The following is a 19,442-nucleotide window of genomic DNA, read 5'->3' on the forward strand; positions in this document are numbered from 1 at the left end:
GCTCAGAGATTTTGGAAATATGGCATTTAAGTGTTTAAGTATTAAAAGACTTTTTATAACAGAGAGTCGGGTTGGTTCCTAGCAGCAGCACTCTATTTCCTCCAAAGAAGACAGAAGCACAAAACAATGTCCATCTGCAATTCACTTCATCAAACGAAAGCACTAACCATTGGGAAAAACTGTCTTTCATCCACACTGTTGAAGATTTCCAGACATGGACAAAGAATCAAATGGAATAAACTTACACAGTTGCTCAGGCCCAGGCAGGCTTGCCTTTCTACAGATTTCCTAACCCACAGCATCTTCTGGAGCCTGGCAGGACCTACTTCTAATAGCAGAAGGCAAATACAGTCCTGATGCCCTTGTCCTCAATGACCATGGAGGACACTGGGGAGTGATTCTAGGTAGTCAATAGAGTAAGTCCTCTGCCATTTTTCAGTCAATAACTCAAGTAAAATTTTATCCTTTGCAAAGATCTCTGATGCAGTTTGACAGCTGAGAGGTGTTGCCATTTATAAAGGACAACCTCACCAAACAAATTTCAGCATAACTTCTTACAATGTTCTAAATAAAGGATGTTTTAAGATATACAAATACAAGTTATTAAGATAAGTACCTGAAAGTTATAAAGATCTGAGGACAAATGCAAGTTATCAAATTTCTCTCTCATTATGCTCCCATTCATAGTCTTAACATTTTCAGTAAACTGCTAATAAGCTATGAATCTAACTCCAGTAGAGTGTGCTACTACAACCACCAAGATCAAGATTTTAAATCCTCTTTGATCATTTTCTAAAGATACTTTTCATTGTACAAAAACATCTGACACAGTCATTCTGACATAAATGTGCTTCTGCTTATACAATGCATGTGTCGAAAACTTATGTGTTGCAAACTCAAAAATTTCTTGTAAGTTCCAGGGAGCCAAATTGAGGGATCCACCTTAAACTGGTCAGATACACCCCTCTGAAATCCTTGGTTATGATTTTTTTTCATAACTTGGCTTTGTCCTCTGCTCTAGCAATACTTTGCTAGGTCCAAGAGACACTAGACAGTTTTACACCACAAATTCTGGACAGGAGCAAAGCAACCAGGTACCCTAGGATGTGATCAGCACCCAACTTTCTCAGGCTCCTCCCAAAAGACTTCAACACCCACAAATAAGCAGGATGCAGTCTTGAGAATCTGACATCCAAATTCCCTAAACCTGCTATACCTAACTCCCCACCTTTTTATTATAAGAAAATGATAGGAAGGTTGAAATCTCCTGGCCTGGTCTGTCACTTGGACTCCATATCCCTTTAAGAGGTAAGATCCACCCACTCCCAAACGTCCCCCATCTACCAAGGCAAGCAGATCCCCCCTCTCTATCTGCCCTTCTGGAGAGATAGCTTCTGCCTCTCTCTCTCTCTCTCTCTCTCTCTCTCTCTCTCTCTCTCTCCCCTCTTTATCCTTTCTCCGTTCCTCCTTCTCCACTTTATTTCCTCCTCCATAACCCACTAAATGAACTCTATACCCCAGCTTTCTCTGCATGACATATTGGTCTGTCTCTCACCCACCATGGTCTCCCACCTGCAAGGGGATGTGCCAAGGCCTCTGGTGGCCTTTTTCTGCCCCTCCAGGGACCACCACCATTCATGGGACTGGCCTTGGGTTACTAAACATTTTGAATGATAACAGAAAAAAGGAGCTTACAGAGTTTTGGTATTAATTAAATGGCCTTGCTATTGGTTTCAGTCATCTTTTTTATGTTCAATTAAAACTGACAGTATAGAATCAAATGTTGAGAGCTTTGAGGAGAGCTCATGAAAAATGAAAGCCCATACCATTAAAATTTTCATCATTATGTAATTTAATTTTAAATTGTCTGGAACAATTACAGAGTGAGGAGTCATTCAATCTGGTTTAGAATAGAAAATTTAAAAGGAATCCATTAAGTTCAACATGTATAGTGTCATTTCAAATGTATTTTAATAAATATAGACTTTCTAAAGAAAGTCTATATTTCCATCCATTTGCATGCAAAATTCAAGATGTCATTGTTTTTTACCGCTGAGTAGTATTCTAGCATGTATATATTCCACAGTTTCTTCATCCATTCTTCCACTGAAGGGCATCTAGGTTCTTTCCAGGATCTGGCTATTACAAATAATGCTGCTATGAACATAGATGAACAAATGCTTTTGTAGTATGATTGGGCATCTCTTGGGTAGATTCCCAATAGTGGAATTGCTGGGTCCTGGGGTAGGTTGATCCCGAATTTCCTGAGAAACCGCCACACTGCTTTCCAAAGTGGTTGCACAAGTGTGCATTCCCACCAACAATGGATAAGTGTACCCCTTACCCCACAACCTCTCCAGCAAAGGTTATTATTGGTGTTTTGGATTTTAGCCAATCTGGCAGGTGTAAGATGATATCTCAAAGTTGTTTTGATTTGCATTTCCCTGATAGCTAGGGAGGTTGAGCATGACCTTAAGTGTCTTTTGGCCATTTGAACTTCTTCTGTTGAGAATTCTCTGTTCAGTTCAGCACCCCAATTTTTAAATGGGTTAACTAGCATTTTACAGTCTAGTCTCTTGAGTTCCTTATATATTTTAGAGATCAGACCTTTGTCAGTTGCAGGGTTGGTGAAGATCTTTTCCCAGTCAGTAGGCTGCCTTTGTGTCTTAGTGACAATGTCCTTTGCTTTACAGAAGCTGCTCAGCTTCAGGAGGTCCCATTTATTCAATGTTGCCCTTAATGTCTGAGCAGCTGGGGTTATGCGTAGGAAACGGTCCCCTGTGCCCATTTGTTGTAGAGTACTTCCCACTTTCTCCTCTATCAAGCTCAATGTGTTCAGATTAACATTGAGGTCTTTAATCCGTTTGGATTTGAGTTTTGTGCATGGTGATAGATATGGATCTACTTTCATTCTTCTACAGGTTGACATCCAGTTATGCCAGCACCGTTTGTTGAAGATGCCCTCTTTCTTCTATTGTGTACTTTTGGCTCCTTTATCAAAAATCAGGTGTTCATAGGTTTGTGGATTAAGATCCGGGTCTTCTATACGATTCCATTGGTCAACTTCTCTGTTTTTTTTTTTTTTTTTTGGTTTTTCGAGACAGGGTTTCCCTGTAGTTTCTAGAGCCTGTCCTGGAGCTAGCTCTTGTAGACCAGGCTGGCCTCGAACTCAGAGATCCGCCTGCCTCTGCCTCCCAAGTGCTGGGATTAAAGGCGTGCGCCACCACCGCCCGGCCAACTTCTCTGTTTTTATGCCAATACCAAGCTGTTTTCAATACTGTAGCTCTGTAATAGAGTTTGAAGTCAGGGATGGTAATGCCTCCAGAAGTACATTTATTGTATAAGATTTTTTTGGCTATCCTGGGTTTCTTGTTTTTCCATATAAAGTTGATTATTGTCCTCTCAATCTCTGTGAAGAATTTTGATGGGACCTTGATTGGGATTGCATTGAATCTATAGATTGCTTTTGGTAGAATTGCCATTTTTATTATGTTGATCCTCCCAATCCACGAGCAGGGAAGATCCTTCCATTTTATGGTATCCTCTTCAATTTCTTTCTTCAAAGACTTAAAGTTCTTGTCAAATAAATCCTTCACTTCCTTGGTTAGAGTTACTCCCAGATATCTTATGCTATTTGTGGCTATTGTGAAAGGTGATACTTCTCTGATTTCCCTCTCTGCTTCCTTATCCTTCGTGTATAGGAGGGCAACTGATTATTTCGAGTTGATCTTGTATCCTGCCACATTACTGAAGGAGTTTATCAGCTGTAGGAGTTCTTTGGTGGAGTTTTTGGGGTCACTTATGTACACTATCATATCATCTGCAAATAACGAAAGTTTAACTTCTTCCTTTCCAAATCGAATCCCCTTGATTCCCTTATGTTGTCTTATTGCTATTGCTAAAACTTCAAGCACTATATTGAAGAGATAAGGAGAGAGTGGACAGCCCTGTCGTGTTCCTGAATTTAGTGGGATAGCCTTGAGTTTCTCTCCGTTTAATTTGATGTTAGCTGTTGGCTTGCTGTAAATAGCTTTTATTATATTTAGGAACGACCCTTGTATCTCTAATCTCTCCAGGACCTTTATCATAAAAGGGTGCTGAATTTTGTCAAATGCTTTTTCAGCATCTAATGAGATGACCATATGGTTTTTTTCCTTCAGTTTATTTATAAGATGGATTACATTGATAGATTTTCATATGTTGAACCAGCCCTGCCTGCATCTCTGGGATGAAGCCTACTTGATCATAGTGGATAATTTTTCTAATGTGTTCTTGGATTCGGTTTGCCAGTATTTTATTGAGAATTTTTGCGTCAATGTTCATGAGTGAGATTGGCCTGTAATTCTCTTTCTTGGTTGAGTCTTTGTGTGATTTAGGTATCAGGGTAACTGTAGCTTCATAGAAGGAATTTGGCAGTGACTCTTGTGTTTCTATATTATGAAATACCTTAAGGAGTATAGGTATTAGGCCTTCATGGAAGTTCTAGTAGAATTCTGCATTGAAACCATCTGGTCCTGGGCTCTTTTTGGTAGGGAGGTTTCTGATAACAGTTTCTAATTCTTCGCGACTAACAGGATGATTTAGAGCATTTACCTGGTCCTGGTTTAACTTTGGTATATGGTATTTATCTAAAAAACTGTCCATTTCGTTTACATTTTACAATTTTGTGGCATACAGGCTTTTGTAGTAAGAGCTAATGATTCTCTGAATTTCCTCTGTGTCTGTGGTTATGTCCCCCTTTTCATTTCTAATCTTATTAATTCACGTGTTCTCTCTCTGCCGTTTGATTAGTTTGGCTAAGGGTTTGTCAATCTTGTTGATTTTCTCCAAGAACCAGCTTTTTCCTACCTATCTTCTCTTCCAAGGCATGCAGGTGGGGCCTGTGCTTCAGAAGCTTCTTCTTCCAACTGGTGAAGGTGTTACCTGTAGCTTAGGTGTTCACTCTTCATCCTGGTGCAGGTGAGCCATGACTCTGGTAGTTGCTGAAGTGGTTCTGGGTTCTCCTCCCCAGGTTTAGTAAGGGCCAAGTCTCCAGTGGTCATAGGTGCAGTATTTGCACAACTGTGTTCATAGCAGTATTATTCTTAATAGCCAGAACCTGTGAGCAACCTAGATTCCATGATGGGGACACCCAATGAAGTAGTATATCTGAGTTAAGGGCAGCATACCAACTCTAGCCAGACAGGGAAGAAATCAGCATAGGTCCAAACTAGTTCCTCTAAATGTGGATGACTGTAGTATAGATAGGGAAGACTGAAGGGTGACTGAAAGTTGCATGAGTTTTTATCTCTACAGCTTGTTCTGGCTTTTTGGGAACCTAACCTTGCTCAGGTAATAGTAATAGTAAGGAGGGCCTTGGACCTTCCTCAAATCAATATGCCTTATCCTGTCTGAGAAATGGATGGGGGATGGGGGATGGGGTGTGTGAGTAGGTGGAGGGAATGGGAGAAGGGGAGGGGGTAGGAACTTGGATTGGTATGTAAAATGAAACAGATAGATTGTTTTCTTTTAAAAAAAATTAAAAAGTAAGAAAGAAAATGTGGTACATTTACACAATGATGTATGTCTCAGTGGTTAAAAAATAATGACATCTTGAAATTTGCATGAAAATAGATAGAACTTTGATGTGGGAGGGTCTTCTGTTTGAGTTGATTTCATTGGTTAATAAACTGCCTGGCTCATTTGATAGGCCAGCCCTTAGGTGGGTGGAGTAGACAGAACAGAATGCTGAGAAGTTAGTCAGACTGCCATGCCTCTCCTCAGGGGAGACAAATGCGATGAAGCTCTGGCCGAAGATGGGCATACACTAGAATCTTCCCGGTAAGGCACCACTTTGTGGTGCTACACAGATTATTAGATATGGGTTAATCAAGATGTGAGTAAGAGGCTGGAACTAATGTGCCAGGCAGTGCTTAAATGAATGCAGTTTGTGTGTTGTTATTTCAGGGCATAAGTTAGCCACGCAGCTAAGAGCCAGGCAGCGGGAAGCAGCCCGCTGTTCCCACTACAGAACTTATAAAAAAAAAACAGACCCAGGAAGACAAACATTGTACATACTCACTCATAAGTGTATCTTAGATGTAATGCAAAGAATAATCAGCCTGTAATCCACAATCCCAGAGAAGCTGGGAACAAGGAGAACCCTAAGAAAGACATTCATGGATCCCTAGGGAGGGGAAATAGCCAAGATCTCCTGAGAAAATTGGGAACCTGAGGGACACAGAAGGAATAGTAAAAGGAAATGGGGAGGAAAGAAAAAAAAGAGGAGAACATGAGAGAAAGGGGTGATTGAGATGGGGAAAGGACATAAAGGGGGAGAAAGGAAAGAGATACCTTGATTGTGGGAGCCATTATGGATCAAGAATGAAACCTGGAACCAGGGAAATTCCCAGAAATCCACAAAGATAACCCTAGCTAAGACCCTAAGCAATAGTGGAGAGGGTGCCTGAACAGGCCTTCTCCTGTAATCAGATTGATGACTACCTTCATTGTCTTCATAGAACCTTCATCTAACAACTGACAGAAGTAGATGCAGAGATCCACAACTAGCCACTCAGCCGAGCTTCCAGGGACCAGTTCAAGAGAAAGAGGAGCAATATTATAAGCAAAGGGTTAAGAGCATGATAAGGATACCCATAAAAACATCTAGCCTGAACTAGAGAGAGCTTACAGACTCTGGATTGACAATGGGGGAACCCACATAGGACCAAAAAAAGTCCTCTGGATGTGGGCATTAAATGTGTGGTTGGGACAGCTATGAATGTTATGGAAAGCTTGCAGACACCATAGCCTTATTCAGCCACATGGATAACTTCAATAGATTTCTTGTTTTAGCAAGTATCACTCTAATGTTTGCAATAGTAACCTTATTGGCTTTAATGTGTCTTTTGACTTACACAGGTTGTAATACAGAAAGAAAAGAGGCCATATTTGTTGTAATGCTGCATAATTTAAAGTACAAACAGGATGGGAATCTGTAATCAGGATGGGAGTAGGAGGGCCTTCTGTCTATGTGTTACTTTTATTGGTCAAATAAAGAAACTGCCTTGGACTTTTGATAGGACATAAAATTAGGTAGATGGAGTAGACCGAAGAGAATGCTGGGAGAAAGAAAGCAGAGTCAGACAGATTCCATGGCTCTCCTCTCCAAGACGGACATTGGTTAGACTCATGCCAGTAAGCCATGACCTCGTGGTGACCACACATTAGTGGAAATGGATTAATCAAGATGTGAGAGTTAGCCAATAAGAGGCTAGAGCTAATGGGCCAGGTATTGTTTAAATAAATATAGTTTCTGTGTAATTGTAATTATTTCGGGTGTAAAGCTTGGCTGGGATCCGGGCAGTGGGAAGTGGCCTGCCTCTCCTATTACTACAGAGTGGCAGCCAACGTGGCCAATTAAATCCATTCCCAAATATTGTTTATTAATGTTCTTTTACATTTAAAGAGGGATTTGATATAGATATGAATAATTTGCATTGTTATGGATTTTAAGATCAATTTTGTTATATGTATATGTATTTCTAATCTTAATTAAGATTTTGTGATTGTGTAGTTCATTTAAAAATGTAATGTATAATTAGGAAGTATAGGTTGTTAATGTATAATCATCGATAATAGTCAAGCTTGTAGTCATGTTAGATTTTCTAGATATATAGAGATATATTTCAGTTAGATAGGCATCCTTCATATCTTTCAAAGACTACAGAACATGGCATTTAAGGTATTTTAATAACTTAGGGCTGTTTATGACAGTGAGGCACGTCTGCTCCTGGCCACACCAAGCTACTTCCTGAGAAAGATGGGCATCAAAGAGGCTAGTTATGGAGTTTGTTAACCATTTGGGCAAGAAACTGCTCTTGCCTGGACTGTTGCATAAACTGGACACAAGCAACCCACAGAGAAAGGACTGCTAAATTTGCCTAAAGGTGAGATCTTCCTTTGGGGTTCCTGTTTCATGAAAGAGTCTGTGTGACATTCTGCAGGACACAAAAAAAGTAACTAAACTGTCTTTAAAATTTCCTGCTTCGTTGAAAAGTCTGCTAGATACTAGGCCTGTAGGCAGAAGATGGATGCCCCAATGGTACAGAAGAACTTTGGGTGACTATACAGGCAGCGAGATGTCTCTGTCAATTCTAGAGTTTTGAAAGTTGCTTATTTCTTGTTTACTTAAGTAATATTATATCCTACTGGAGTCTTTAATGGAGTTAAATATAGAGAGATAGTTATAATTATAGTTTTCCTCAGTAATGATAAAAGATAAAATAGATATAAGTATTGTGACCATGATTCTTGCTTTATAACTGTTTTGTTATATGTAATTTTACTATGTTAAAGTTAAAGCCTTCCTTTTTGTTTAAACAGAAAAAGAGGAAATAGAGTAGAAGGGTCTTCTGTCTATGTGTTACTTTCAAATAAAGAAACTGCCTTGGACTTTTGATAAGACAGAAAATTAGGTAGGTGGAGTAGAGCGAACAGAATGCTGGGAGAAAGGAAGTAGAGTCAGGAAGACGCCATGGCTCTCCTCTCCAAGATGGACATTGGTTAGACTAATGCTGGTAAGCCATGACCTCGTGGTGAGCACAGATTAGTAGAAATGGATTAATCAAGATGTGAGAGTTAGCCAATAAGAGGCTAGAGCTAATGGGCCAGGCAGTGTTTAAATAAATACAGTTTCTGTGTAATTGTAATTATTTTGGGTGTAAAGCTGATGGGGATCCGGGCAGCAGGAAGCAGCCCACAGCTCCTATTACTACATGTAAGGAGAATCCATACATAGCTACAACTGGCTTGTCTCTAGAGGAGTGTTTTTACATAGCCTTCTTTTATCTGCTTTTTGTGATTGCTACCCTGTCTCTGGGACCTTCTCTTTGTAGTTTTATCTGAGAGTTTCCTGGGGATTCAAAGAATAAGCAAAAGTTGGCACTGGAAAAGCTCCTGCTCACTGGTTGGCATGTTGAATAGAGAATTGTCATTTGGCATTATCCCTTTGAGATACTCAGATACGGTGTTTGTGGTTTGAAAATGAACGTGCTAAAAGTGTAAGTTAGATAACAATAAAAATGCCATGAGCTAAGGGAGAGCTTCTCAGTCTGAGAGATGCTGAGCCCCTTGAAGCTGGAAAGGCGAAAATCATCCTTAAAGTGGCTCTGTCTTCATTCCATGGACCTGCATGAACCCACACTGACTCTATGACAAATTACGTACTTAAAACATGGTTCAATAATTTTTATTACTCTAACAGACAAAACTGAATCTGGACACAAAGGAGTAATGATTCATAAGAACAAATGGCCCAAAAGATGGAAAACATAGAGAAGTAAATGAAGTGAAGTTTATCAGCCACCTGTTGTGATCATATGAAAGAGCAATGCTACCTTCTAAGATGGAAGATAATGTATAAAAATTAAGAAAGGTAGACACCAGTGCCAGGATATTCTTTGTGGCTCTGGACTCAGGGAAGTTTGTGCTTGAACCATGTGTTCTACGGATGTGCTGAACCCTCTGCTTGTGTCTGTACAAGATGACAATCATGAAACCACTGGACCAGATGATGAGCAAAGAAAAAAGGACTTCTGGGAACATCACCAATGCTACAAACAGTAAATCAGTGATTTCATTGTGCAGTACAATAAAACAGTATCCAAAATCATGTGTTCTTGTCCTGTTTTTGCCATTCCTTTCAATGAATGGGTAGATAAAGAAAATGAAATGCATCAATATGTAGAAAAGCCAGAGTAGGGAAATGATGCATCCAATGGACCTGGCAACTTTGACTTTATGATCCTTCCAACAGTATTCCCTGGGACTGATCGTCATGGCCTGGAAGACACTCAAGAGGCAGGAGGTTCCAATGGACAAACTCCGGCCAACTCTTTCAATGTAAAAAATTAATCTACATCCAAAATAATTCAATAACTGCCTCAACACAAAAGGAGTTATTGTGTGGGGCAATCCTGAAGATAGAACGATCATAATATTGGCTGCTGTTAGATTGAAAAGAATCATATCTATGGGCTTTAATGTATGTTCTCTATAGTAAAGTACTGCATAGTAGAACATAAGTGAGAAATTTCCGAGAATTCCAATTGTTGTTTGTAATAAGAAAATGAGTCCAATGATGAGGTTCCCGATGTCTGACATGTGATTCAGCACCATTACTCTCAGACTATGGACAAGCTGTTTATCTTGGCAGAAGGAATAAAAAAATACTTATAGTTTTGTTGGGGAAGAAGAATCCTTTAATACTAAGAGGCTTAAATAGAAGATCCATTAACCCAAAGGAGTTGATGGCCAGCCTAGACCACATAAAATGACCTCATTCAAAAAATGTTTAGAATAATTAATTTCCATGTATATATGGTTGTTAGGAATGTTTGATACCTTAGAATGCATGTATTGTTGGAAGAACATTCATTATTTTTCTCAGAAAATGTAGCATTTGAGTCAATATGATGTTGGCCTGTTAGAAACAATGAAAAATGACAGCCCATACATAAAAACACAAGTCCATAAAATACTGATATTGGATATATAACATTATATAAAAGAATACAACTTCAATCATGACCACAGAACTTAAATTTATCTATTCTTAAATTATATCTTATGAAAATTATTACATAAGTAATAATAAATATATATTATCTATGGTCTTGTGATGGGGCAATGGTCCCTCCATCATATCCCAACTGGATCCATCTTTGGTTTAATCGGAAACTCACCCTCATCTTCTCACCTCTTTTATGACAAGTCTTTTGGGAAAGTACCCAACACTATTCTAGAAACTGGGGCTTAATGTGTAGCTAACTGCATGTTTGTGCATTCTGTTAAACTGCTTGTTTGTTTTACTTCCCACTGCAACAAACAAGCTGGATATAATTATTCTGTGTTCTTTGCCAGTTCTAGTTCTCAGTAAAATGCATTTGAGGTAGCTCTTTGGGAAGGGCTTCTCTTCAGGAAATTTCTTAAGTCTCACTTTCAATTTGGACTTTAAGGTTCCTGAATGATCTTTGATTCTCAAACCCACAATTATTTCGCACAAAAAAATTATTTAAAATGCAAAACATATAGGAATGGTGTTTCAAGTGACAACTTACATCAAAGTAGCTTAAGAACTAGATTTTATGAAAATTTACAACACATAGGCAATATATGCAAATGGAACCACAAAGTCAGGGTTGTTAGAGCACTTTGGACATCTAGTATTATAAAATCTCACAGAATGTACAACAGAAGAAAAACAAGCAAAATATGCCAGGAAAACTGTCACATATAAAGAGAATATCTGATAAATGATAGCTACTGAGGTAATGTTTCATGTTTTTTGTTGAACCTATATCTGGGATAATGTTTCCTACTTCTAAGTACAGAGTGGAAATGAGAGGACAGAAGGCAGTGAGTTGGACAGTCTATCAGTAGAGAAGGAGGAACTTCTCAGGGTACCAGACACTATTGCTGTGAAAGAAGGTATCTGCAAAATGTTCTCTAATCAGGTGAGGTTCCCCTGCAGGAGCAGGCAGTTACAACTCTGAATTAATATCAAACTGATCCATGCATCCCCAGGAATGGGCACTGTTGCCTTGTCACACATAACAACTATGCAGGGGCATCCAGATGGACAATCACAAACCAGGAAAGAACTGGCTGTGAAACTTGAGTTTTAAAGTCATTTAAACAGAGTGGAAAGATGGGCTGAGACCTCAGGAACTACCAGAGATTTACAGTCTCCCCTTCCCCATGCACTGGGACTGTAGAATGCCCTATGGAGTGGTTATAGTATAAACAGAAACTATTAAGTGATGTATTTCAAGTTAATAATGACAGATATCTTTGTACCAAGTGTGATTTCAAAACTTCTAAACTTTAGAAATGTGTGATTATGTAAGATTGAGTCTGTGTAGAAGTCAGGAAACTTGAAATGACTTCTTAATGAGCCAATTAGAGGACCTGGGAGGGCAAAAGAATACATATATTTTGTAAGTGAAAGATAAAATAATGAACATAGAATAGGATAAGCAGAGATGAGGGCAGAGCACTAGTGGAGGGAGAGATTTTGGACCAATACAAACAAGAAGGACAAAAATACCTTAAGGATACTTGCTATTTTGTTAGTTAATAAATAATAGAGAATAAAGAAGCCAAATATTATAAACTTCAATATAAAATAAAGGAAAAAATTACCAAAAATGCCACATTTGGGTGTCCTTGTGGATGAGCAAGGGTCACATGCTTTGGCAATGTCTGTGAATATCCCATTGTAAATGTTTGAAAATGAGTCACATCTACTTAAGTTGATAAAATATAACACTGCACACTATTTTATCTTTCCAACACTCTAATCAGTATTTAGTTATTCTGAGAAGAAACACATTATACAAGTACATTTTGTGTTATAAATGTCAATATTGTATAGGGTATAGATAAATTATTTTTAATTGGAATATAATTTAACATTAATTTTTTCTTTCTTCCAACCCTTTCCGAGTACCCTCATATAAACATCCTCTCAAATTCATGACCTCTGGTCTTTTTCTTTAATTGTTACTACATAAAAATGTGGGTTTGTGTGTGTATGTTTGTGTGGTGTGAATGTGTGTGGTGTGAGTATGTGTATGTATGTGTAATGTTACTTGTATGAACATGATTTGGGTACTTATATGTACATGATATCAGGGTTCACTATTTGTTACTGGAAAACCAGCTAGGGGATTCCTCCCTGGTGATGACTATTTTGTCTTGTTCTCAGCAATATTTCTTCCTTGTTATAATATCTGGGGCTCTTGCCCCTCAACAAAGAAACTTCCCTTCAAAAGCAAAGGCACAACAAAAAGCACAACTGATCAGAACCAAGAAAACTGGTGATTGTGTGGTGCCAAGTACCAGTTGACCTATCTACAACATAAGTTTTGCACTCAGGAAACATTGAGGAAGAGGAAGCAGAAAAATTGTAGAGGCCAGAAAAGCGGATAATTCATGAGACTCCATATGCTACAAAATTCAGGAAAGCTGCATTCATGAAGTCTTGACATGAAAGTCTATAAAAAGAAACCAAGAGGCATATTAACATCAAAAGGGAATCACACTGGGCACCAGGAAACCTGTTTTCAAGAATAACAAAGCAACTAAAGTTATATTTTTCCTCATTAAGCAGTAATCATGGGAATTTCAACCTCTGGGACATTCACAACTGCTCAGTCGTACCTTGCAGTCAATTATTGGATACTTACAAAATAAACCTTTACATGACAACTTTAGTCAGGAGAATTCCATGACATTGTTCCTAGGGCTATTAGGAGGCTGCTACTGACCACCTGTATGCGTGTGTACTGAGGTAAGCATGCAGAGACCATCCACCATAGACCATGACTAATATATGCATTGTTTATTCCACTGCATTATGGAAGTATATGAAGATTTTGTTGTGTTGAAGAACAACAACATGGCCTATAGGAAAAGAAAAAAATGGATCATTTGGCATCAAACATTATGTATAAACACTTAGTCAAGCATCATCTGAAAGTACTAAGAAGATCTTGAGTAAAAATATCTGGAAATTGTTCAGGAAATTAGAAGCTAGCAGTTGAGTATGCAGTAAGCATTCAGGAGAAGATAAATGAGGACGTAATAATTCTTTTATATAAAAGGGATGGTTATATTAAGAGAAAAATGAAGACACTCATCCCAGAGCTCAATGGAGAGGATGGATAAATGAAACCAAGGGTGAAGAAAGAAGTTGTCTATACTCTAGCACGAGTGACCCACAGAAATCAGGAATGGTATGATGCTGAAAGCACATGGAAATTACAAGGAAAATATCTTTGAAATTGTTCATTTTCTTATTACTGAAAAAAAACCAAAGCTTACAAGAAAGCCAAACTGTAAGAAAAGTCATCTTTGGATAAAGAATAACATGACCATGAGTACAAGGAAAAGCAGAAAAAAACTCAACACACTCAAAATCTAAAGACATTGATAAATACAATGTTTTAAGATTGACAGGTCTTAATCTTCAATTATAGAACCCACAGATCTCGATCATAGCCATTTTCCAAACAAACATGTCGCCACGCATCATTTCTCAAAATAAGGGTCCTGTAGGAAGGGACTCCATAACAAATAGAAATTTAAAAATGTGCATCTTGAAAGTGTTCCTTGTTCTAGCAAATATTAATGAATGACATAAAAGGCTTCCCACATTGATAGATTTCCTTCTATCTGGAATTCTGGGGAGTTGTTCTCAAATGTTTTTGTAATGATAAACAATTTGAGACAATTTCTAAAAAGAGGATTCTAACATACCTATGCTGAATAAGACAGCAATATATTCCCAAAATCATATGGACTAAGAAAAATATCAAAATATGCAATAATTGTTTACAGAGCACTATATTTATAAAATCCCTGCACAATTATAATGTGGTCTTACCTCTTAAGTGTTTACCAACATGACTGTTCCCTTCAACAATGCAACAGAAGTCTGCTTTAGTTATTTAAATGCAGGCTATTTTTGGCCATATTGCTGAAACATTTTTGCCTTCTATATTATGTTCAAAATTGTGCTTCACTTACAAATGTTCCCTTAGATATATGGTTATAATGGTTAATTCATTAGCTGAAAAGGCACATGGCAAGAAAGAAATTAGGGAAGAAACAAAAGAAGAAGGAAAGAAAGATGTGAGTTTTGGTTAAGGTTGTTGGTTGTATGGAGCTGGTGTCTATACACAAAACTCAGTTAATCCTAGTTCCTAACAATGATCCCAGTAACTGACATGTACCGGTGTGTGTTCTTGGAAATGTTCCATAAAACACTATCAAAATCATGTTTTTTAATTTGTATTTTTGCTCCTTCATCTGACAATAATATGTGCATAAGAAATATGACATCATTTTAGATATATTCTGTCTAACAGGGCACAAGCAAAATCCCAACAGTCCTGGAAGAATTTTTAAAGTTCTACCTATTTGGATTTGTTTTCTTACTGTGAGAACAGGCATATTCCAAGAAAGATGGTGTCAGTAGATCAATCTAACAACATCTGTGAGAACAGAAAAAATTAAATTGTTGACAAAATGCTTCATCTTAAGAGCTATTGTGGACTTTGAGACTTCTTCAGTGACAATAAGTAAGAAGAATATATACCATCTGATTGGTATTTGAGTATTTAGATATTCACCTGTACTCAGTGCAGTGAAGTAAGAAGAAACATTAAAGAAAAGAAGCAAAGATCACCATCCACACCACAGTGTGAGCACACTCTTGTGCTCAGATCTGTGAGGTCTCTCTACTCAGTTCTGCAAATGGGTGTGTGTCTTCACCACAAGAGCATCAGCATATAGTTGTGAAGGGGTTACACTGGTCATGTGCACAGAAACCCAATATCCTCATTGATAAATATTAGCTCCATTTTATTTATTAAGAGCTATAAGTATGATGGCAATTATAATTTTTAAAAAGATTTGTTCAGTATCAATCTGCATCATTCTAATTCTACTGCCTTTCTTACCTGGTCATGTCTGATATTGAGGATCAATAGAGAATTAAACACCAACACCAGTGATGAGGCCCCACTAATTTGAACACAGTCCTCTTCTACTCATGAAACTGGGCAACAAAAGCACAGCTCAGGTGGCCAGGTCCCTGTATACCTGACTACCTTCTATTAGCTTTCAGTTCTGTGTATTTACTCACATATCAGACTGAAATGACTGCATGCACCTAGAAATGCATAAAACCAGTCAGTCAGGAACTTATTTATCTTATTGACTCGTATGTGTTCATTTTCTCTCAAAAAGGGGTGGTGAGTCACACTGCTTAATTTCTCTGCTTCTACAGCTCTCACCCTGTTCACATCAGGCCATTCTCAGTGTCCCCATAAACCAGGTTTTGAGAGATGCCTTCCTTCCTAGTTTTGATGATGCCACAGTGTAGGCACTTCAGATAGAAAGTACTTCTTAATTTTTATAATTACTCTTAATAGGCAATGGTAAAGACACCATGTTCAAACTCAGTCTTTCATCCTTCCCTATCTGTGGATTACAGTTTAGGCTTCAAGGTTGTTTATTACTGCTACATCTGTACTCTATCCTCTAATATCCTGTATGTTTTTTTGTTTGTTTGTTTTGGTTTTTTGTTGTTGCTGCTGTTGAGACAGGGTTTCCCTGTAGCTTTGGGGCCTGTCCCAGAACTAGCTCTTGTAGACCAGGCTGGTCTCGAACTCACAGAGATCTGCCTGCCTCTGCCTCCTGAGTGCTGGGATTAAAGGTGAGCACCACCACCGTACGACTTTATTTCAACTGTTAACATCTGAACTTAGGAACAGAAAGGGTACATGACTCATTTATATCTAAAAGCTGTTGGTATCACAGTTTATACTGGAAGGTCTAGAACATGGCTATTATGGTGCAAACACACTCACCTGAGTCCCTAGTCACAAAGCCATAAGACACATTTTCAAACATGCTGCAGTTTTTAAAGAAGTTTATGTTTCCTACTTGACATGTTTTTCATGTTGTTCATATTGCATTGGATGCTTTTTGTTAAGACGTATTGATAATATTGCAGTGGACCTGGTCTTGGATCCCAGCACATACATACTACTTCACAACTGATCCTAAGCCCAGGTACAGGAAGTTGGACAGTCCTGGCCTCTGCAAGTACTGTAGTCTCATAGTGCACATATATATGTATGCAGACAAAATATTCATACACAAAAGATAAAAGAAGGTAAATAAATCTTCTAAAATGATTTTTATTTTGAAATAAATGCTTATTTCATAGACAAATGCCAAGTGCAATAAGACTTTTAGGATTTTAATAAAGTGCAATGACCTTACAGTGGTTCATGGTGACAGCTGTCCTGTCTCCCAGTTATATTTCAGAATATAAGTTATACCTGATGTTTGTTATGTTGCTGGAAATATGCACTGTTTTTATGAGGTGTAAAGTCTAGAGTGGTACCTACAGATGAATTGCTAACACCATTACTTGTGTAAAATGCAACATAAAACAATTTTTGTTGAATTATCATAAGCAGAAAATTAAGTTACTAAAATGTTCCTTTAAAAATTGTGCATAACTTATTACTTCTATATTGGTGAGTCTATTATACTGAAATTGATAATACACTCAAACAGAGATGGTTCATGCAAAATGCATAACAAGGAATCCAAATACTGTGAGAATTTAAGCATTGTCCAATCTGAAATTACAAAACCTAAGTATGAATACAAAGATACATAATGGGTAGACTCCTGGCCTGCCATGGGAAATGGCCTTAATTTCTTCCAGTATCACCAAGGATAAAAGAGTGAGAAAATGCAAATCAGAACTTTGTGTATAACATTAGAATATAATTCAACCAAGGGTGAAACTCAAGACACATTTGATTCTGGATGTTATTGTTGATATTTATACTATAATTTTCCTTCAGTGTTACCTTCCAAGTTCAGGTGGGAGTTTTCAAGCCAGTCATTTAATAGACTGGTCATTCAATACAGATTCAATTACTGATACTATAACTTATAAATGTAGTATTACAAAGGAACACCCTTGAGTTCAGAAATAGACTCACATGTTATATCTTACAGTACTGTGTGATTTTTTTACATTCAAATTTGAATGTTTACTATGGGCAGAAGACTATACTAAGTTCAATTATAATAATCATACTGCAAAGATAGTCACAGTCACCCTTAGTCAAAGGATTTTATTACAGCAAGAAACAGCAGGAACTGCCACAAGGTTAGGTGTGCTTATTTTTTGGTTAACCTGTTAGCCATGGAATTAATCTTTAGCCTTTTCTGTTTATTCCACAGATTTGTTTCTTACCTAATTCCAATTGTCTGACATGAATACTTACTCAGGTCTCTGAAAATGATTGTTGGCTCTGTCATGCACTCTGAAATGCAAGGTACTCACCGGACTTCATGCATATGCAGGACGGTGGGTTCATTTGGGTGGATCCTGACTCTTAATAACCAGCTGTGTGAGCATCACTTCAAGCCTGAGATAAAAGTCTGTGACTCTGGGACTTCACCTCCCTCTAGAACTGTAATTTTCATGTCACCTTCAGTGAGAATGAAAACAGTGGCTTTGAAGGACAAGATCACTTATGAAATTTTTCCTTGTGCTAATGAACACAAACACTTAAGAGGTTTTATTGTGAATATCTCCAAAGAGACATAGTGCTCTTAAGAAGCTTTGAGATTTCGTCAGTCCTGAAGGATGACTGGGGAACCTATGGAGGGCACTAGAAAGTTTGTGATATGATTCATGACAATGTTAGGTAAGTCTCTGTGTCCCATTGGATCCAAGATTCTGTGACTTCTACCACCTACTTAGTTTTTAAAATGATTTAGAACATTTACTACTTTAAAGTTTACTTATGAAGTGGAGAAAATGTACAGCTTAATAGAAACAACAACAACAGCAATAATAATGATAATAGAGTTTCTTTGAGTATTACATACATGCAAATGTGTTTCAGTTAAGCTCACCCATCCATTATCTCCTTTCCAATTTCTTATTTCTGAACCAGTATTCCCTCCAAAACAAACAATCAAACAAACAAACAAACAAACAAACAAACAAACCACTGACTATACTTGATTCTAGTATGTGCCTAATACAGTGGTATCTATGAAAGCATGGGTAGACTCTAAAAGTTCAAATCCTTTATGAAATCTGACACTTTCTTGTGTGTGTGTGTGTGTGTGTGTGTGTGTGTGTGTGTGTGTGTGTGTGTTTTGTCTGCATCTTATGTCTCTGTAGCACATTTATGCAATTTTCCTTCTTGCCAGAAGAGGGAGGTGAATCCTCTAGAATTGACGTTCCAGATTGGTAGCTTTTATGTGGGTTCTGGGAAATGAACTCAGATTCTCCCAAGGAGGACCAGTGTTCTCAACCCCTGAGGTATCTCTCCAGCCACAGCGAGTTTTCCTTTCTGTTCACTTGCTCCACTAACTGAATGATGATTAAATAATTTTTCTCATTTAATTTTTGTGAATAAATATAATAATAACTGCACACACATGAATAACCAACTCCTACACATATCTTGATCCAATTTTCCCTTCCTTCTTCTCACCTCATCATTGACAATCATATTTTAAATTTTACACAGTTTAACACTTCTTCTTTTATACTTCTACTCTGTCTTTAAAACTTTTTTGAGTTTTAAAGTGTTGACTAAACTACAGAGTGGAAAGAATTACAATACATTCCAAACCTACAAAGAAGCTGTAGTTGTGTGCTCTGTGACCCACACTTGTCATGAATTTATAATTTTTCCGACTTGGGTTCCTTGTTGCAGAAAATGCAGGCATGTATCATGAGCTTTTCCTCAAAGACAAACAAGAGACTGAGAGTTCAGAGAGCAAGTCGTTAGCTTCATTCTCACAATCAGATGTGTTTCTCATGCTCAGAATTCTAGGCTCCTTCC

The 19,442-nt window shown here is 37.8% G+C and overlaps 1 protein-coding gene across 1 annotated transcript; it reads right to left on the reverse strand.

The window, feature by feature from the left end:
* Nucleotides 1–9,237: 9,237 nt before the first annotated feature.
* Nucleotides 9,238–10,158, reverse strand: LOC119821801 (vomeronasal type-1 receptor 2-like). Its single transcript, XM_038340917.1, has one exon. It carries the CDS (start codon nucleotides 10,156–10,158, stop codon nucleotides 9,238–9,240), a length of 921 nt encoding a protein of 306 aa, XP_038196845.1.
* Nucleotides 10,159–19,442: the final 9,284 nt, after the last annotated feature.

The sequence above is a fragment of the Arvicola amphibius genome, chromosome 8 (genome assembly GCF_903992535.2).
Source record: "Arvicola amphibius chromosome 8, mArvAmp1.2, whole genome shotgun sequence".
Classification (NCBI taxonomy): Eukaryota; Metazoa; Chordata; class Mammalia; order Rodentia; family Cricetidae; genus Arvicola; species Arvicola amphibius.

Excerpts from the sequence above, each read along its gene's own strand:
- LOC119821801 (XM_038340917.1), bottom strand. The coding sequence starts at position 10,158 with ATGGTGCTGAATCACATGTCAGACATCGGGAACCTCATCATTGGACTC.